Source organism: Emydura macquarii, unplaced genomic scaffold (assembly GCF_026122565.2).
Source record: "Emydura macquarii macquarii isolate MOO-44397 ecotype Brisbane River unplaced genomic scaffold, CSIRO-AGI_Emac_v2 contig_318, whole genome shotgun sequence".
Taxonomy (NCBI): domain Eukaryota; kingdom Metazoa; phylum Chordata; order Testudines; family Chelidae; genus Emydura; species Emydura macquarii.
In genome coordinates this window covers 104228-122272 of record NW_027130455.1, presented here as the reverse complement: position 1 = coordinate 122272, position 18045 = coordinate 104228, and the positions used below count along the sequence as shown (strand labels likewise).

General features: G+C 38.1%; 1 protein-coding gene across 3 annotated transcripts in view; it reads right to left on the bottom strand.

Moving 5' to 3' along the window:
* The window catches only part of GUCY1A2 (guanylate cyclase 1 soluble subunit alpha 2), a 205472-nt gene that overhangs the window by 167707 nt on the left and 19720 nt on the right, over window positions 1–18045 (bottom strand). For all 3 annotated transcript variants that reach the window (XM_067567573.1, XM_067567582.1, XM_067567577.1), the window contains exons 3-4: window positions 17031–17152; window positions 2240–2958 (exon numbers count right to left, since the gene is read on the bottom strand). In XM_067567573.1, the coding sequence (XP_067423674.1) occupies window positions 2240–2958; window positions 17031–17152 (841 nt within the window). The remainder of the gene's footprint in view (window positions 1–2239; window positions 2959–17030; window positions 17153–18045) is intronic.

Genomic DNA, 18045 nt, shown 5'->3' with positions numbered 1-18045 from the left:
TAGACAAGGGTGGGGGATAATGAATTTTTCAGTTTGTGGCAATGCCGAAAAATTGAAATAAATTTCATTTGGACTCTAAATGAACATGAAAACTTATTAAAAAAAATTGTTTCAATGTCAGGTATTTTGACAAATGTAAAAGGGGTGACGGGAGAGAGGGGCTTCTCTTCTAACCTTTAGCCTAGTGGTTAGGGATCTTACTCAGGATGTGGGAGACCTGGCTTAATTCCCACCTCTGCCTGATGTTGAGAAGGAAAATGCAAGAAAGCATCCTAGCCACTGGGATGTTCAGGCATAGATCTTTCTCAATCTCTCCTGTTGAAGCTGTTCCACTTTGTCTAAATAATAAAACAGCTATAGGAACAGGGACATGAGCTTGGGTCTCCCACATCCCAAGTGAGTGCCCCTAGCCACCAGACTACATGATTTTCACTTTTTTTTTTTTTTTGGCCCAATGACTAATCATTGTCATTATGAACAACTACGAATAGTCATTAGAACACAGAAAGAGAGACCAATAGAATAGCTCCTCTTTACATGTACTTGTGATCAAAACCCTGCATTTCTCTCATTTTGGAATTTTTACTATATCTGGGGTAAAATGGCAAACCCTCACATTCAGTTTCTGGGATGTGGGGCTATTTGAATTCTAATAGCTCCTGACTCAACAGGATGCGATACTATGGGTTATAATAACCATTAATTCCTCAAGCCTAAAGTCAATAGGCCTTTTGGTTGTTCGTGGGATATGCAGGCTCTGAGTCTGAGTCTCATTTATACTAAGGCCCCTTTAGGCCACTCTGGTTGTGTAAAGAAAACTTAAAGTGCATTAAACTGTAATTTATGCTGACTTTAAGCCCACTTTGTATTCACAGAGTGGTGTAATGGGCTTTAGTGCAAACGGGAATCAGGTGTTCAGACCCTAAAAGACAGGATAACAAAACCAGAGGGGAGAGGTGGATATAAAACATGTCCTAAAACCTCCAGGAAAGATATCAAGTTAATCTCTTTTCTTGAAACCAAACAGAAAAAGTACTAGACAAGCAACGCTGCCTTCTCTTCAGGAGTGGTTTTCAACGAGTGTTTGAGTAGATAAAAGAGCTCTCAAAGAGCTGAGACACTGCTCTGTGACAGAACAAGCTGTCTAAGAGAGATAGGCAGACTCCATGGGGGGGAGACTGGTTCAGAAGTGGCCATAACCATGCCCAAGGGTAACTCAGAGCTAAGAGTACTGAATGTTTTACGCTTGAAGGAATGTCCTGTAAAATCAATTCCCCTTTGGTTTCAGATAGGTTACATTAGGTCAGCTCATATATACTAGGAACCTAGTAGCTGGAATTTTTTAATTGTCCAGGGGAAAATGCAGTGAAAACTTGTTTATTGGTCAGGAGCATATAGTAGTGTGAAAGAGAGACCTGGAGATATTATTGCAGCCACCACTGCTCAGAATTTTAAAAGAACTCACTACCCAACATGCACTTGACATTTGAGCTCCTCTGAAAATCTTGACCACCATAGATGCTTAAATGGAAGCTGAACTCACTTGTAGCCACCACACTATCTCCCGGTCCTGGGAGAATTAACCTACCTAAGAACACTCGGTACCACACACCACAAAGGTAAACAAATATTCTTTGGGTTAGGGCTTGTTTTATGACAGGAGAGCATTAGAGCTTTCTGTATTAAGATTGGCATAAGTGGTATTTGGCATAATTTACTGTAGTGGTTAATTACTACAGATTTCCCATATTTCTGCAGCATGAGAGACATAGAGAAGAGTAAATTTTCAAATTGTTGTGTAGGATATGTAAAGTCAGTGGGAATCCTATAGCTAAACCTCTTCAGATAACACATCGAAACTGCATTCCCCAGAAAACAGTGACATTCAATGGTGTCACAGTTGTCAGTATTATTACAATAAACCGGGAATGAAATTAATGGTTAGTCAAGTCAAACCAAAGCATTAAGTCAAACCAAGACACTGGGAATTCAACCAATGTTTTAATACACAACCTTGTGATCAAGAATTTTCTGAATGGAACTTAAAGTATCTGCAATAACTCAACATGCAGAGTTTATAAATAGTGTAGGATGAAATTCACCCCTGTCCAGAGAGCACAACTTACATCCCACTTAAGCCTTATTTTGGGGGGTTAAATGAGCTTTCAGTGGTGCACAGTCCTTAAGCTGTTCCACTCCTCCCATATGCACACATCCCATTCTAAATTAATGCTCCTACCTTATCTTTATTTTCAGAGCCAGAAGCCTCAAGTTTGGTTCGAATCACAAATGGCGTTGATAATCTCAGGAGGACTCGTTCAAATGTGGCACTGATCTTCGGAGAAACTATCTCAAAGCAGTCCTGGAATTTCAATGTTTTGTGAGTATCACATTTGAGCTGCTTCCTAAGACCTTCCCCCAGCTGAACCACCAGCATGTTTGGATCAAACATCAGATGGAAGGGAAAAGCTCTGCAGAAGGTGCTGATGCTTATCCTCAGGTCTGAGGGGAACTGAGATGATCCTAGTGGAAGTGCTTTTGTGATATTTGCATTTTCACATTCTTTGATAATAAAAGTAAGACAGCTGCAGTTACCTGGGTTCGACCCTTCTGAGTACAGTTTATCATTAGTGATTTGATCCACTTCCACTTTCAAACGGTAGATCTTCTTTGCTGCTGCCTTTATCATTCCCAGCATTGCAAATCCAACAATATGATGAGGGTGAAAGTAGTGGAGCATGAGGTTGCCTTCGTGGAGCTCTTTGCATAGGAAAGAAGGTGATTCCAGAGTGACCTGTCTTCCAAATGAAGTTCTAATGTGCTCCAGCAAAGCGTCAAAGCCATTGAAGAAGTCCTGCAACGTGCCACCTACAGCTCGAAGAACTCTTTCATTCTCATCAAAGCAGATATTGAAGAATTCCTCCCCAAATTTTTCTTGCATTTCCTCAAACTTCAAACCTATAGGGCAATGGTAAATATATGTCAACAATGCGGCAGGGTTATTGTTGTGTAACATTTTTCCTTTTTAGTCTGTTTATTTGGAGCTTTGCCCAGCCCCCAGATTATGTTTTTCCCCTGTTCTACAGTCTTCTTCATGAAGGATACCTGCCAGTGGGACTCCCATTTCCCTAGGGCAAAAGTTATCAGATTTCACTCAGTCTCTGTGAGTGACCTTAAGATGTCTGCATCACACCTCATCATTCTGGGCTTTGTTTTTTGCTGTCCATCATCTTCCCTCACTTCCCAGTCCCGTCTCCCTCTCTCAGTCACTGTTTGTGCATTTTTACATTTTCTCATTCCTGTTGGAGCCCAGAGGACTCTACACTTGCCTCGTGCTTTATATCTCACACACTACCACATAATATGACGATCCTTTGGGATGAGGACAGTACTTCCTTCAGAATCTTTTAGTACCATCTTTGAATTGGACAGTGGAGTCACTGCTAAGAAACACAATAGTTCTCCTTCCCCTTCATTGTTTCTACAACACTCCCAGTCCCTGTGGAGTCAAAGACTGGAACTGAAAATTAAACCAGAACTTCCACAGAAAAATGCAAAACCCACAACTGGCCAGTCAATTATGCCTCTACTGGCTTCATTTACTCTGCAACGATCATGTAAGACAGTCTCAGAGCATGAAATACTTTTCCTGCCCAGACCAGTAGGGATTGCTAAAGAATAAGATGAAATAACCCCTTTCTCTAAATTGCTTGAGTTTGGGAGCATAGCTTTTGCAATGCTTCCAGGCTTAGCCACCTAGAAAGCATTCCTATGGGAAACGGTGAGGGGGCTAGAGAGTCAGCCACCTATGTAACGTCTTGTAATGTAATAGATTGTTCCATGTCCCCATCACAGAAATTCAAAAGGCTTTCATTTCTGAAAGGGGATGATACCAAATATTGCACACAGGCAGTAAAAACATCAGCAATAAAAAGCTCCCTCACTGACAACGTGCATCAAATGCTGCTTTGGTTTGCTAGTAACTATTTTAAAGTCAACTTTAGAAAATTCCATTTTAAGATGATGACAAAACATTTTCATCTCTACTATTTTTTAGGAATGCTCTTTTAAGCATCATTTGCATTTAATCATTATATCATATGTTGGAATTACAACGTGTTTAGAATGTGAGTGTCCAGTTACCAGCTATGATAGGAGAATTGTCATGTGAATTACCAGAATACATATCCAGCATAAGAGTGTGCAAAGGAAATAAATACGACTTACAAAAAAGTGTCCTCCAATGCGTCATTTTTATTAAATGTAACACACAACAGTTAAATCCATGACAGCTGGTCCTAATTATTCCAATAGAAATGAAGGACACAGTCATTTATTTCCTCAGGACACAATCAGATCCTCATTATAATACATATTCAACATGCCTAATGCTATCTTCAATAAAATACCAGTGGATCTCTGAAGACTGTTACATCATTTGTTTGGGTAGCCCATAGGCTTCTGAACTTGGAAGAGCCATGTAATTAAAATAGTTTCATGCCCAGAAACATGACAGGGGAACAGCTGAAGTTATTAATCTATAGTTTATAGAACAAAACTTTGATAATCTCAAAGCAGTATTTGAATAAGCACATGGCTATAATTATAATAACTAGAGCCATGCAAATTACTGATTTTTTAGTTTGCTGGGAATTCTGAAAATTAAACAAAACAATTTCAGATTTACCCAAAGCTGAAGTTTTTCAAAATTTTCAGCGAATCAAAAAGTTTTAAAAATTCTACTTTGGGTCAAACAAAATGTTTTATTTGACTCAAAATGAAACTGTTTCTATTTCAGGCATTTTTAAAAAACTTTTTCTTCAATATAACTGAAGGAAATTTAGAAACAAAAACTAATTTCAAAAGCTACAAAATTGAAATATTTCATTTTTAAAATGTTAAAAGAAAATATTTCAACTTGTTCAGCTTTTTTCTTTCCCTACACAAACAATTTGGCAAAAACCAACACAAACTTGTGAAAAATTTTGGTGTTGCCAAATCAGCATTTTTATTGAAAAGTTTCAGACAAAAAATTTTGCCTACTTCTAATAGCAATTGATATCTACACAGCCTTCTTCATTTAAGAATCAAAAATGCCCTACAAACTTTACAAACAAATTTACAAACTATATGTAGGCATCACTTTGCCCACATCTGGGATATGACATGACAAATTTAAAAACCCTTAACACTACACCACCGTTCAAGACAGAAGATGAAGAAAAACACCTTATGCAGGAAAATTAATAGGATATGTTCAGGTAGGCAGAAGAATGTATATTCATATTGGAATTTGGCCAGAGTACCTGGGTTAAAAGCCCTACTATTCCAAAAATATCATGGGATTCTTTATGACCACAAGTGGTTAGAACAGTGATTTTATGTCTAATGCAAAAGAGAGTACTTCTGGTACAATGCCTCCTAATACCATGACTCAGAGGAAAGGGGGTCAGTTACTGAATCACTACCACTGCTTCTGCAGAACACAGGATCTAATATCTCCCAGCCAAGGTACTAACCCCAAGCAATGCGGGTTATTTTATGAAATTAGGTTCAGGGATATGGCTACAGGATATGCCACTGCCTTTTAAACATGTTAGGTGTGAATCAGTGGAGTTACACCTGCTCCACTGAAGTAACATATCAGTGAATCAGGCATAGAAAAACAGAAGTGGCCTAACTGGACCAGACCAGTGGTTTATCTAGTCCAGAATTTTGTCTCACAATGCCCATGACTGGATGCTTTAGAGAAGGGTGAAAGAAACCTGTAGTAGGCAGATATGGTATATCCCACCCATAGGGAGTTTCTTCCTAATTCCCATGAATTAGAAAATGATTTATGCCTGAAGTATGAGGGCTTATATCCCTTTCAATTTATTTTTTTACACTTTAATATTGTAACTCAGAGAGACAAGATGGGTGAGGTAATATCTCTTATTGAACCAACTTCTGTTGGTGAAAAAGACAAGCTTTTTCAGATCGCACAAATTAAATTTTAACTCTGGATGTTATTATCAAAAAACAATTATCATCCCCTTTTCAGTCATACTAAGCTCTTGGCCTTGGTGTTATCTGATGGCATGGAGTTCCACAGGCTATTTTTGCCTTGTTTGATGAAGTATTTTCTTTTACTACTTTTATCTCTACCACTTTTGTGTTTCACTGAATATCCCCTTGCCCTTGCAATCCATCTACCATCTCTATGAAGCTGGCTATTTTGTTTCTCTTCATCACATTCCCCTCTTATTCATTTCCTGTATAAAGAGTCTTAGTTTTTTCAATTTCTCTTAAATGGAATTTTTTCCCCAGGCCTGTTAAATGTGTTTAGGTTTTAAAAAGTAAACACTACCACCGTTATTAGAAGCACAGATATTGCCATACCAGATCAAATCAATGGTCCATCTGCCAAGGCATTCTGTCTCAGCAGTGGCTAGAACCAGATGCTTCAGAGAAACTGTGTAATCTAATGGCTAATTATGCAATAACAAGCTTTGGGGGAAGCTTCTGCCTAACTGTAACAATTAGTGGTTGGCTGATGTCCCGAAATAAGGGGATAGTAGTAGGTCTGGGGATATTTTTATTATTAATATCAAAGCCTGATTTAATAAAAATTTCTCCTAAAGGTTTTGTCTCAACATCTGCGTTGCAATATTTTGAGTGTGCTACAAGTTTATTATGTGTTAGACTAACAAATATATACATTATGTATTGCCATTCAGTTATACAAAGTATCCCCCATTCTTTTTCTTCTATTTTGAGGACAAATGGGAACTCCTGATCGGCCTTTTCTATACCCTTCATTTTATACACCTCTGTCGTGCCCTCTCTCAAAATACATAGTGCCAATCTTTTCTATCTCTTCTCATGGTCTTTCCGTGATTCTTCATTTTTATTGTCCTTCTCTGATCCTTTCACATTTCTGCTACAATATTTTTGTGGGGGAGTGTCCAGAATTGAACACAGTATCCAACGTGTGAGTGTACCATCTATTTATTTAAAGTCATTATCAGATTTTCGGTATTATTCTCTATCTGTGCCTTAATATAAACTAACTTAAAAGAAATCTCAGCCTACAAGCTCTTCAGACTCAAAGAGAATGTGAAAGATATGATCAAAACAACTAAATACCCTATTCAGCCACAAATCATACTGAAGCAATTACAACACATCCAATTATTCCTGTAGAGTGAACCAAGGAGACAACAACAGCTGAAGTACATACATGTTCCAGTGGTCTGCATTCAATTCCCTTGGTATATATTAACACATACTATCTGGGATACCTCATGAGAAATTAAGTGTCATCTAGTGAATGGTAGAGGTGAGATTCAATTTGTGAGATTAGTACAGGTGAGATTCAATGAGTTCTAAAAATCACATCATGAGCAAAAGACTAGATTCTGTCCCCTTGGGTGTAGCAAAAGTTTCCTGAATGAAGCAGATTTATAGTAAATATTTAGTCTCCCCTTCATAACACAACTCTCTTCTGCTTTTATCTGATGGTGGTTTAAAAACTAATATTTGAACCAATATTCACTCTCTCAATAAAACAGATTCTGGTGTGTGTAGGACACAGCTGAGTGCTTATTAGCTGATCAATTGGCCTGTAAATGACTGTAAAACCAATATCTAATTAATTTGTGAAGTACTTGGCGTAACTTGAGTATAAAGAGAAATTCTGTTTCAAATGGAGGAAGCTGGACAATAGTTTTTATATGGTCATTTTTATTGGTTGCACATAAACATAGTAAAAGCATTTTATATCTTTACATACAGCTTTGGCACAGCTGTAAAATTGTACTACAACTTACTTTGTAGAGCTATATGTTACCTAGATAACTTGTACAATTTAATAAACTAAACATTGAAAATTACATAAATAGGAGAGAGGGGTTTAAAAGTTTTACCGACATGTGCTTCCCTGTAATATTTGTTTTACTGGAGTTTATAATGAGAAATAGTAATATTTTTCTAATAATGTTTAAAATGTAGTTCTACTCTGATAGGTGACTCTAAAAATAACGTCATGATTCACTGTCTCTCAATGAGTTCCAGGCTACAAGCAAAAAGATTTTCCCCAACCAACAAACTATCAGCCCTGGAAACTCAATGTGGCATCTTAGAAATAAGATCAGTTCTTTTCTTCCCATACAACATTTTCAGCAATAGAGGCTCTGCAAGCCAAAGCAGGCCCTCAACAACACCAGTGAATCTCCACTGTCTTCACTGTATGCTCTCATTCACACATGAGGAAGCCTGTTGCTTAAATAGGTTCGCCCAAGTGTAACTGACTGGCACTTGGAACTAGTGTGTTGATAATGCTCAGACATGAATAGAATCCAGCTCATTGCCTCTTAGCTATGTTGCCTCTGCTGGGCAAATAGGAGTAAAAAAACCAAACATTTTTGTCATTACAGCAAGCAAATATGGCTCTAAATAAACACAGAGAATACATCTGCTGGCTTAAAAGATATCAGCTTTTAGAGTAGAAGCATACTTTACTGAAATCCAAAAAGGCTTCTCATATTTCCTCAAACATATAAAATGTCTTGTATTTAATACTGACCTTTGAAAAGTTGTTATGTGTATCACAGTTTTTAATTGCTCTTAACTATAGATAGTGTCTCCTATTTTTAATGATACACAGCATTATAGCATCCAGTGGGGCTTGTAATGCAAGTGTATCTATCATTCTTTTAATTACCAAGACATTTTTATCTATCACCTCTGATTCCTTTGTTACAGTTTGCTCAGTTTACTATTACTTTTATTAAATGCACCTAGAGTCTCTGATTTGGACTGGGGTTCCAGTATTCTAAGCACTGAACAGAAGTATCAGTAGACACAGAACTGCCTTGAAGAGTTTGCAGTCTAAGATCAATGGTAATAGTCATATGCACATTTCTGATAGAGTTGTTAATTTCAGCTGTGTAATTACATAAATAATGCTTTTCTATTTTACTTATATATTGCCAGTGTGGTGTATCATCTGAACACTTATGGGAGCTCTGTACAGAGTCTGACTGCAGAAGCAAGCCCCTCTGTTTCTAAAACACGTAGATCAGTGTTTCTTAACCTGGGGTTTTAGAGGGGTCGCAAGTGCAGAGCTGGTATTGGGGGTGGCAAGAAAGGCAATTGCCTGGAGCCACAGGGGTGCCATGAAACTAAGTTACATGCCTCAGCCCCGTGGGGGTGGGACTCAGGCTTCAGGGGTACAGTAGTTTGGAAAGGTTAAGAACCACTGACATCGATTTTGACACGCCTCTACCATTTGATATCTGTTTCCCTGTAGATCCCCTGCAACCTGTTTAACAATTTTAACATCAGTTAGGAATTGTGTCACGTGGTGCATCCAGTTCTTATCACAAAGAAGATGACACTGAAGGCATACTTAGTGTTTAGAGCAATGAAGTTAGTCGCTTTAAATTGACTGATCAGTCCATTATCTAACCTTCTCTCACAATACAAAAACAAGGGGATACTCAATAAAATTAAAAGACAGTAAATTTAGAACAAACAGGAAATAGTTATTTACAGTGTATCAAATCTATTTATCACTGAGGAGTTACTAACTCATGCTGTGGATTTTTTTAAGAACATAATTACAGTGGATTTTCAATTACCAGTATAAATTAGTACCAGGTCTTTAGTTTAAAGCTATTTATTTATCATTTATACAGTTCAGCTAGCTTCTAGCAGGATCAGGTGCTTATACAGCATGTATATTGTAGATATTGCACAGTTTAGGTTTTGAAGCAGTGGGGTTTTCAAAGACACAAATGTAAGTTAAACCTCCAATTAAAAGCCAACAGGATCTGGTCACCTATCATTTTTCTCTTTGAAAATCTCCTACACAATAAAGGCTGCCTAAAAATACTCATTTTTGCTTTACAAATATTCACATTTGAAAACAGAGATTTTTGTAAATGTTCATTAATTGGATCCCAGGTTGAATTTAATCACTTCCAGCAGCCAATGCAGCTATTCATGGTGGTGACATTCCACCCATTTAGCAAAATTGCAAATGTGTTCCAAAGAAAAATATTGCTAACTTCCAATGCAAAAATATGATTTCTGTTTTATTTCTGCAAAGAACTGAAACAAGAGTGAAAACGTTCCCTCTTTCACAAAACCCACAACAATTGTTTGATGGGGGAGGAGAGGAGTTGTTCTTCAGAGTGTTTGTACACAATGAGAATATTTTTGCATAACTTTCTATACAAACTGTAGTTATGGTGTGGGAAATGAAGTGTAACAGTTCAGAAATTTTTATAGGAGCATTACTCAAGTAAGAAAGCTTGGCACTTCCCCAGTGTAGAACACACATCCGCAGCACGGTCTCCTAGATTGTTTGCCCAATGACCATCTTTTTGTTTTGTATTTGTACAGCACCTAGTACAATGGGATCCTGCTCCATGACTAGAGCTCCTAGGTGTTATGGTCATACAGATAAAATACTAATAATCACCTCTGAGAAAAACATGGTAGCAGAGGACAGGGTGTTCCCAGTAGCAAGACCATGCCTCTGAAATTCACTATCCCCCAGGGTAGAAGTCTGAGCCTGAATGTGGTCACTTTTAGAGCACAGAGTAAAATTATTTATTTGTATTAAAGTAGTGACTAGCAGTTCCAGATGAGACCTGGGTCTTGTTCCACAGGGCAAATAGTATGAGAAAGTCCTGCCTCAAGGAATTTACAATCCACATAGATAGGACAGACGGCGATGGGGGGGGGTATTATCCCCATTTTACAGATGAGGAATTGAGGCACAGAGAGATTCAGTGACATGCCCAAAGTCACACAGGAAACCTGTCACAGATATTTAAAACACATTTCCTAAGATACAGCCAGCCTTAGCCACTGTGCCATTCTGTCCTCCCTAATGTACCCAGATCTAAAGTGACAAACACCTTATAAATGAATAAATTAATCATAGACATTATATACCTATATTTTTTTCATTTTATTCTCTGTATCAGGAACTCCTAGAATCATAGAAGATTAGGGTTGGAAGGGACCTCAGGAGATCATCCAGTCCAACCCCCTGCCCAAAGCAGGGCCAACCCCAGCGCCTATTAAAACAGAGCTTCTGATGCTCATGTGAATTCTGTTTTGATTGCTTGTGACTCTTCAAATGACAAGCAACTTTGTGCAACCAGGATGTTATTCCAGAAGATTCCAAGGGACATCTGTTGGTCCTATGTCTTATTATGTCATCACAGATCCCCAGAGGACTGAACAGAAGATAAACTAAAAAGAGATAAACTTAATGATATGATGATGACAAAAGACTTCATTATAGGCTTTCAATTTATTTTTAAAAATGCCAAGATATTTTTCTTAGAACTGTTCAGTCAAAAATACAATAGAGGTTGTTTACAGAGGAACCTGGCTCGTTCCCATGAGCGGGTGTTCTAAGGAGGTCATGACAGCCTCTTTCAAGATGGCTTCTTGCTTCATCAGGCTCTATTGCCTTGAGCAAGAGACATGGGATCAAAAGGCCAGATACACTGGTTCATTCTTGCTGCTTTGCACCTCTCGGACAATGCAAAGCAACTGTAAACCCAGCTCAGCTAGCCAATTAAGACAAGTCTGTTGCTTCTCTGTTTCACCAGATTGAGAAGCATACTAATGACTCTGGCTCCAGGTATTTCAACACAGAAATTCTTAATAGTGCCCTACACAAAATAAGAGGGCATCTTGGTCACTCTCTCCTTTTCCTTCACATGGGACATGGTGTACAAGCTGCATAGACCAATTAAAGGAGATACAGTCTGTACTATTTTGAGAGGGAGATTGAGCTTAAATGTAGCATTCCATCCACACAATCTGTCACTCCAAAGCAAGGCTGTTGTAGCCGTATTGGTCTCAGGATATTAGGGACAAAGTGGCTGAGGCTGTGTGCTTTATTGGACCAACTTCTGTTGGTGAGAGAGACAAGTTGAAAGTTTGTCTCTCTCAGCAACAGAAGTTGGTCCAATAAAAGAGATTACCTCACCCATTTTGTCACTCCAAAGCAACACTCTTTCCACTGATCTGGTATTCAATCAATTGACATGTTGGACCCACTTCCCTTTTGTGAAACTGGGTAAAAAAAATCATCTGCACTATTGTTGTCACCAATGTTATACAATTGTGATAAATCTTGTACATAGCATGCCTTGTAAGGTATCATTGGAAAAGGAATAATATGCTAAGTATTATTATCCTGTTGAAATGTGTGTATCACTATTGTGTATGAAGTTATAACATTTTACAGTGCGCTTGTTACTAAACGTGTTCCTGGGTAACACTCACAAGACAAATTTACATCAAGACTAGCCAGACAGGTGCCATTGGGCCATTAAGGAGAATCAACTCTTCCAGCGGGACTCTTCCAAGGATGCCTCAGAGAGTATATGGACAATGGAGGTGCAGGGATTCAGCAGGACATGTGGAACAGGCATAGATCTATGTTTGAGCCAGTATTTTTCCATGCACATGGACTGGGGGTATAAACTGGAGACGGTGACATCACCTTGCCTCATGCCTGCCCCACATCTCTGGACTGTGATTTCTAACATGGGGAGTTTTGAAGAATGGACTAAACACCCAATATTTCAGATGAACCAGAAAGACATATTGTAAGCTAGTAGATTTAACATCACTACTACCCTGATCTTCAGACTCTGAAATCAACAGTAATGTATAACTTTAACCTTTTAACAAGTCTCTTCTATTTATATATGCAGATAATTATAAACCTTTAGTTTACTGAAGGATTGGCTTACAGTGTGGTTTTTGGGTGAGATCCTGAAGTATATTTTGACCTGGGGTATGTGGCTGGTTCTTTGGAACTGGAAGAACCTAATGGGTGATGAATTTTGGTTTTAATAGCCTTTCATCATAAAATCTGGTTTGTCTGGGTGTTGCATGAAGGGCTAGAGGACCTGAAGGGGACTGTCTGGGGCTTCATAATAAGTAATATAATATTTTGTAGCACACATTTGTTACTGGCTTGATAAAATCTTACGATAGAATATACTACCCGTTTGGGGTACACCCCTGTTGTCTGGCAGTCTGACGTGAGATTGGCTCTCTTAGCAGTGTTCCATACCAGGCAGCACAACACCTTTATTACACTGGTGTAAAGCAGGAGTAAATCCACTGATGTCAATGGAGTTGCCTCAGTGTAAAATCAGTGAGGATGAGAGGAGAATCAGACCCTTTTATTGTAGATTAACTGCTTTACACTGCTAATGACTGCTTAACAAGAGAAAAATTCCAGTATTCACACAGTATAAATTACACACACACAGTTGAATGCACATTTTATCAGACATCACTGTTCTGTGAATACGGTAAGCACCAAGACCACAAAAATGAGGCATTTGTCCACAATCTCCCAGGCCTACTAATGACCTCAACATTTATGGTGTTTTGTCCAGGAACACAGAATGAGAATTTTAGAGTCAGAGTTAGTGGGTCAGAGAGGTGAATTATAATGGAGTCTTCACAGGTAAGACAGAATAGGAAAGCAGATATTTCATTGGCAGGTACCTTTAAGAAAGTGCTTTGTTCCATTATGACAAATGGAGGACAACGCTCCAAAATCTTCTGTTTCAAATCTGGATGTGAGTACTGAAGTCAAAATGATAACCTAGATATAACTGACCATTCAACCGACATTGGCAAATATTCACCTCTGGCAAAAAGAGGCACAACCTTGGGTTGCATAAAGTATAACAGAGAGCTGGATAGGTAATCTTTATTATAAATGACATAAAATGATATAAAAATTTGGATTACCATTTGTTTAAATACCATCACACTAGAGATCCACTCAAGTCTTCTGTCTCAACAATGTCATAATAAGATCAACTGTACCAATTACACACCTCAATGCTTATTTCCCATTTGTATAAAGCAGTCTCATTATTCCTTATTCATCCAGGAAAATAACTGTCACATATAGAACTGAGGACTAATTAGGCAGCCTTCATTAACTGTCTGGCTGTTGTGACAGAAAGTAAGTCGTAATTAGTGCTGATACTCCTTCCTAAATTCATGCCATTAGATGAGGGAGAAAGAAATACGTTTTTATTAAGAGTTACCTTAAGAATTTACTTTAAATTTAAATTTCTTGCCCTGAACTCAATTTCAATTTTTTTAAAAAACTGAAGATTTCCTAACAGTAACTTCCTCCCGCCTTATTTAATAAATGTTTTTTAAAAATGTACCTTTCACTCAGAGCAACATAGTTCCCTGAAGAAAACAGATATTTAAGCCCCGTGATCTGCTTAGCACAGATCCCTGTACCCACTGTAACATATGGGCCCACACTACTAGATTTTATTTCATGATCCGGACCGTAGACATTATTTTAAGAACAAACATAAACTAGTATTCATAATCATTTTTAAACGCACACATAGACTTGATAGATTATGAGAGTTGTAGTTTCATAATGACAATAAGAATTGAGTTTTTAGTCTGACCTCTTACATTATTATCATGTGTTAAAAGTATTATAAAGAGAGATTTCTTTGCATGAGTCATGAAGATGTGTGCACAGTGGCTGATTTTGAAAGGGCAAGGAATCAGCTATTTAAAAACAAAAGCAAAAAAAAATTTAAATATTGCATTGGAAATTTTTGTGGTGTCATTAATTTTTAAGAATCTTAAAGCACTTTCTGCCCAGTTCCTTAAGGTGCTGAGTGCTCTCTCTTCTCATTAACTTCAGCAGGAGTTAAGGGCACTCAGAACCTCTGAGAAGGCCCTCAGCACCTTGCCGGGCAAGGGTCCTAGCAAAGAGGAAGTATTTCGACCATCAGTAAAATGCAACCACCTCTTAGGTGGAACATATCAGCTATTTTACAATGCATACCAACCCTAAACAACAGTTTGAGGAAGAATAGGAAGACAAATGGTTGCTCCAACTGCAAGAAGGATTTTAGTTAAGCAGAATGTAATAACTCAGATTGGAATTCGGCTAGAATACCAGAGTCAATACCAGTCCTCTTGCAAAGAGGGTAATGAGCTCTTTAATTATCACACAAGGTCAGGACTTCAATTTTACGCCATCCTTGGGATGGGAAATCTGCAGCAGCATAATCTCCTGAAAATGAACCATGTTCAGGCTTTGGTTCATTATAAAGTGAAAGGGAACCTATTAAGTTCTGAGAGTGCGACCTGTTACACCCCTTACCCTCATCTCCTGAAGCACATTGGCATTTCCTTGGAGGACTCCCAAACAATACTGGCAAGGCCCAAGAGTGCTTAGAGATGACGAGACTTCATAGAAAATAGCCTCAGGTGCTATGAGTACAGTACAGACAATTCAAAATAATCTAATGCTAGTAAGATGCTTTAAAGAAATAATAATAATGAATAATACTTAGCACTGATAGTATTTTTATGCATAGATGAGGAACAGTGCAATTTTTAAGTGGTTAATAATTCATATGCAAATTCACTCCAAGCCAAATTTCAGAGCAAGTGTATGACTGATTTCTAGATCCCTGAAAACGGGTTTATAATGTCAGCTATGCCACTACCACGGCTACAGTAGTGTGACCACATCACTAGTGAGTGTTACTTGTAGCAATGATACATAATATTTAGCACCTTACATCTTCAAAGCACTGTGTCAAAATTACCTCATTAACCAGTGGCTGAAGGTGATCTGTAAAGGTTTCTTCAAAACAATAAAAATGAAACGTTTTATTGAAGTAAAAGGGTTAAACGCCTCATTTTAAATTAAAGTTCTTAGTAAAAAGTTCTGTTATTTTTCTTTGAGGGTGGATTTATATCAGCTTTCACAGGAAAAGGACTGACTGAGAATCGGTAAAACCTTACTGATGCTCCAGGGAAGAGCAGGAACAAAGGGATGTCTAGACAGGAATCAGCGAATGTGAAGGAGCCGACATACCTAAGCTATCTTTAATTTACTTAGCTCAGGTCCCAGAACAGTAAGCATGCCTCAGCACTGGCTGTACAAACCAGCCCAGAACCCTAAGCAATCACTCACAGGGCTGGCCCACACTGCAGCAGATTCACTGCTCAGAGAACCAACCTTGTCAGATTAAAGCTATCTTGGCCACGTCTACATGATGCCTTTGATTGCAATCTAGATGTACCCTAAAGATTTAGTAGAAGAGTGTGTGTGTGTGTGTGTGTGTGTGTGTGTAGGGCTAGCTGCCTCTGTTTGAACCCATAATCTGAAACTGCACTAACTTATTACATAAATTTCACTTAAAATCCTGTATACAGCTCACCGATGCTATTAAATGAAGGCTTCACATCTGACTTTAGCAACATGCAGAAAACAGGTCAGTCCTGGCCAAATTCCAGCTCAGATAATAACATTCTGGCAACCCAGGTTCTCCATGCAGTTTCAGTTTGGTATGGTGACGCTCTTCATTTCTGGTCCTGTTTTGCAGTGCTGCTGTGTTCTCTTAAATAGTCACATGTGTCAACCAAGAGGTGGCTGCACTTCAGTGTGGATATCTTCGTCACACTTATTCAAGTTTGTCACGTTTGGGATCCTTCAGCATGAAAAGTCCAATATAATTTCAGATACTCTCATGATTCAGGGAGCTACATGCTGCTAAAACATGGTTTCTCCAGACCCCAGATCAATAAGGATAACAAAACCCTTGTGCATCTGCTGTTTTGTAGCAAATGCTTAAACACCTCCTGACCTACCTCTGAGGGCCAAATTATTTTTTTTCCAATTACACCTGGGCAACCCCAAATTAATTTGGGCCTCAAACATTTGAAATTCCAATACTCAGTAACAAGAAAGTGAAAGGCACAGTAAATGTTCAGTGAAAAACCAGGATGGATTAATTCAAACAAGTAAAATATGCCTGGAAAAAGAGATAACCTTGACACTACCATCACAAAGAGATGACACTAATTACAGTGTAAGCTGCCCTGGATGGAAGAGGAAAGACTTTCATTCCTGGTTAATGATGGGCCTCATAAAAAAAAAAAAAAAAAAAATCATCCAACCAAAGCAAAGGAGTCATATTTAAAAAAATAAGTACCGAGTATATTAGCTGTACACTGGAGAATTCCTGAGACATCTTCAGCTTCATCGTTGCCAGAGCGGTCTGTATAGGAGCATCTGTTCGATATATTGTGGAAGTTCTTTTCTGCATCCCTGTATCTGGAGGGGGAAAAAAAAAGAATTTCTATACATCTGCTTAATTTATGTAACAAATGAGTTGGGAGATTATTAACGTGCTTTTAAAGCACATCGTCATTTTCCCTATAACTGTCAATAACATTGGTCTTGATCCTTTTCCTATTCAAACCAATGGAACAATTCCCATTCATTTTAATTCTAAGGGACCAATCAAGGTGAAGTGGCCCATTAACACCTTTGCAGCTAGAGAACAAGAAAGGGGAGTTAGTGGATTACAGATTGTTGTAATAAGCCGTAAATAGAGCATCTCTATTAAGTCCAGGATTTTTCTGCTCCAACAACAGCTATATTGATGAATCCAGACAATCACTGTGCTCTCGAATGAACTCATACAGCAAAAAGATAAAAAACAAAAACACCATATCACCTATGGGTGGACACTTTTCATAAAATGATCACTCTATATCTGACCTCTCAGTCCCTATCTTCAAAGGAAACCTGCACAAAACCTTCAAAATATGAGCCTGGGAATTTAAGTTCATAACTTTGCTAGACCCTAAAAAGCATGGTATAAAAACACTGGATTTATGGCTTATTACAACAATATTTTGGTTTAATGTACAGCTACTCAGAACAACACACCAGTGAGAATGACATGTAAAGGAAGAGAGATTTGCCCATTATTTAGCCCTTTGGTGGGTTTTTTTTCTCTCTGTCTTTATTTTTATTACAGAAAATGCTCGGTATTATTCATTATTACTTTTAAGATGTTTACTCCAGTTCCCAATACAGGCTACTATTGCTGATGTTACTAATGTGCTCTAGGAGTGTGTATATTGTAGATATTTTGCCAGATATTATGGGCTTGATTCTACTAATATGCATTAACTACTTATGCTAAACAATCTATTCCA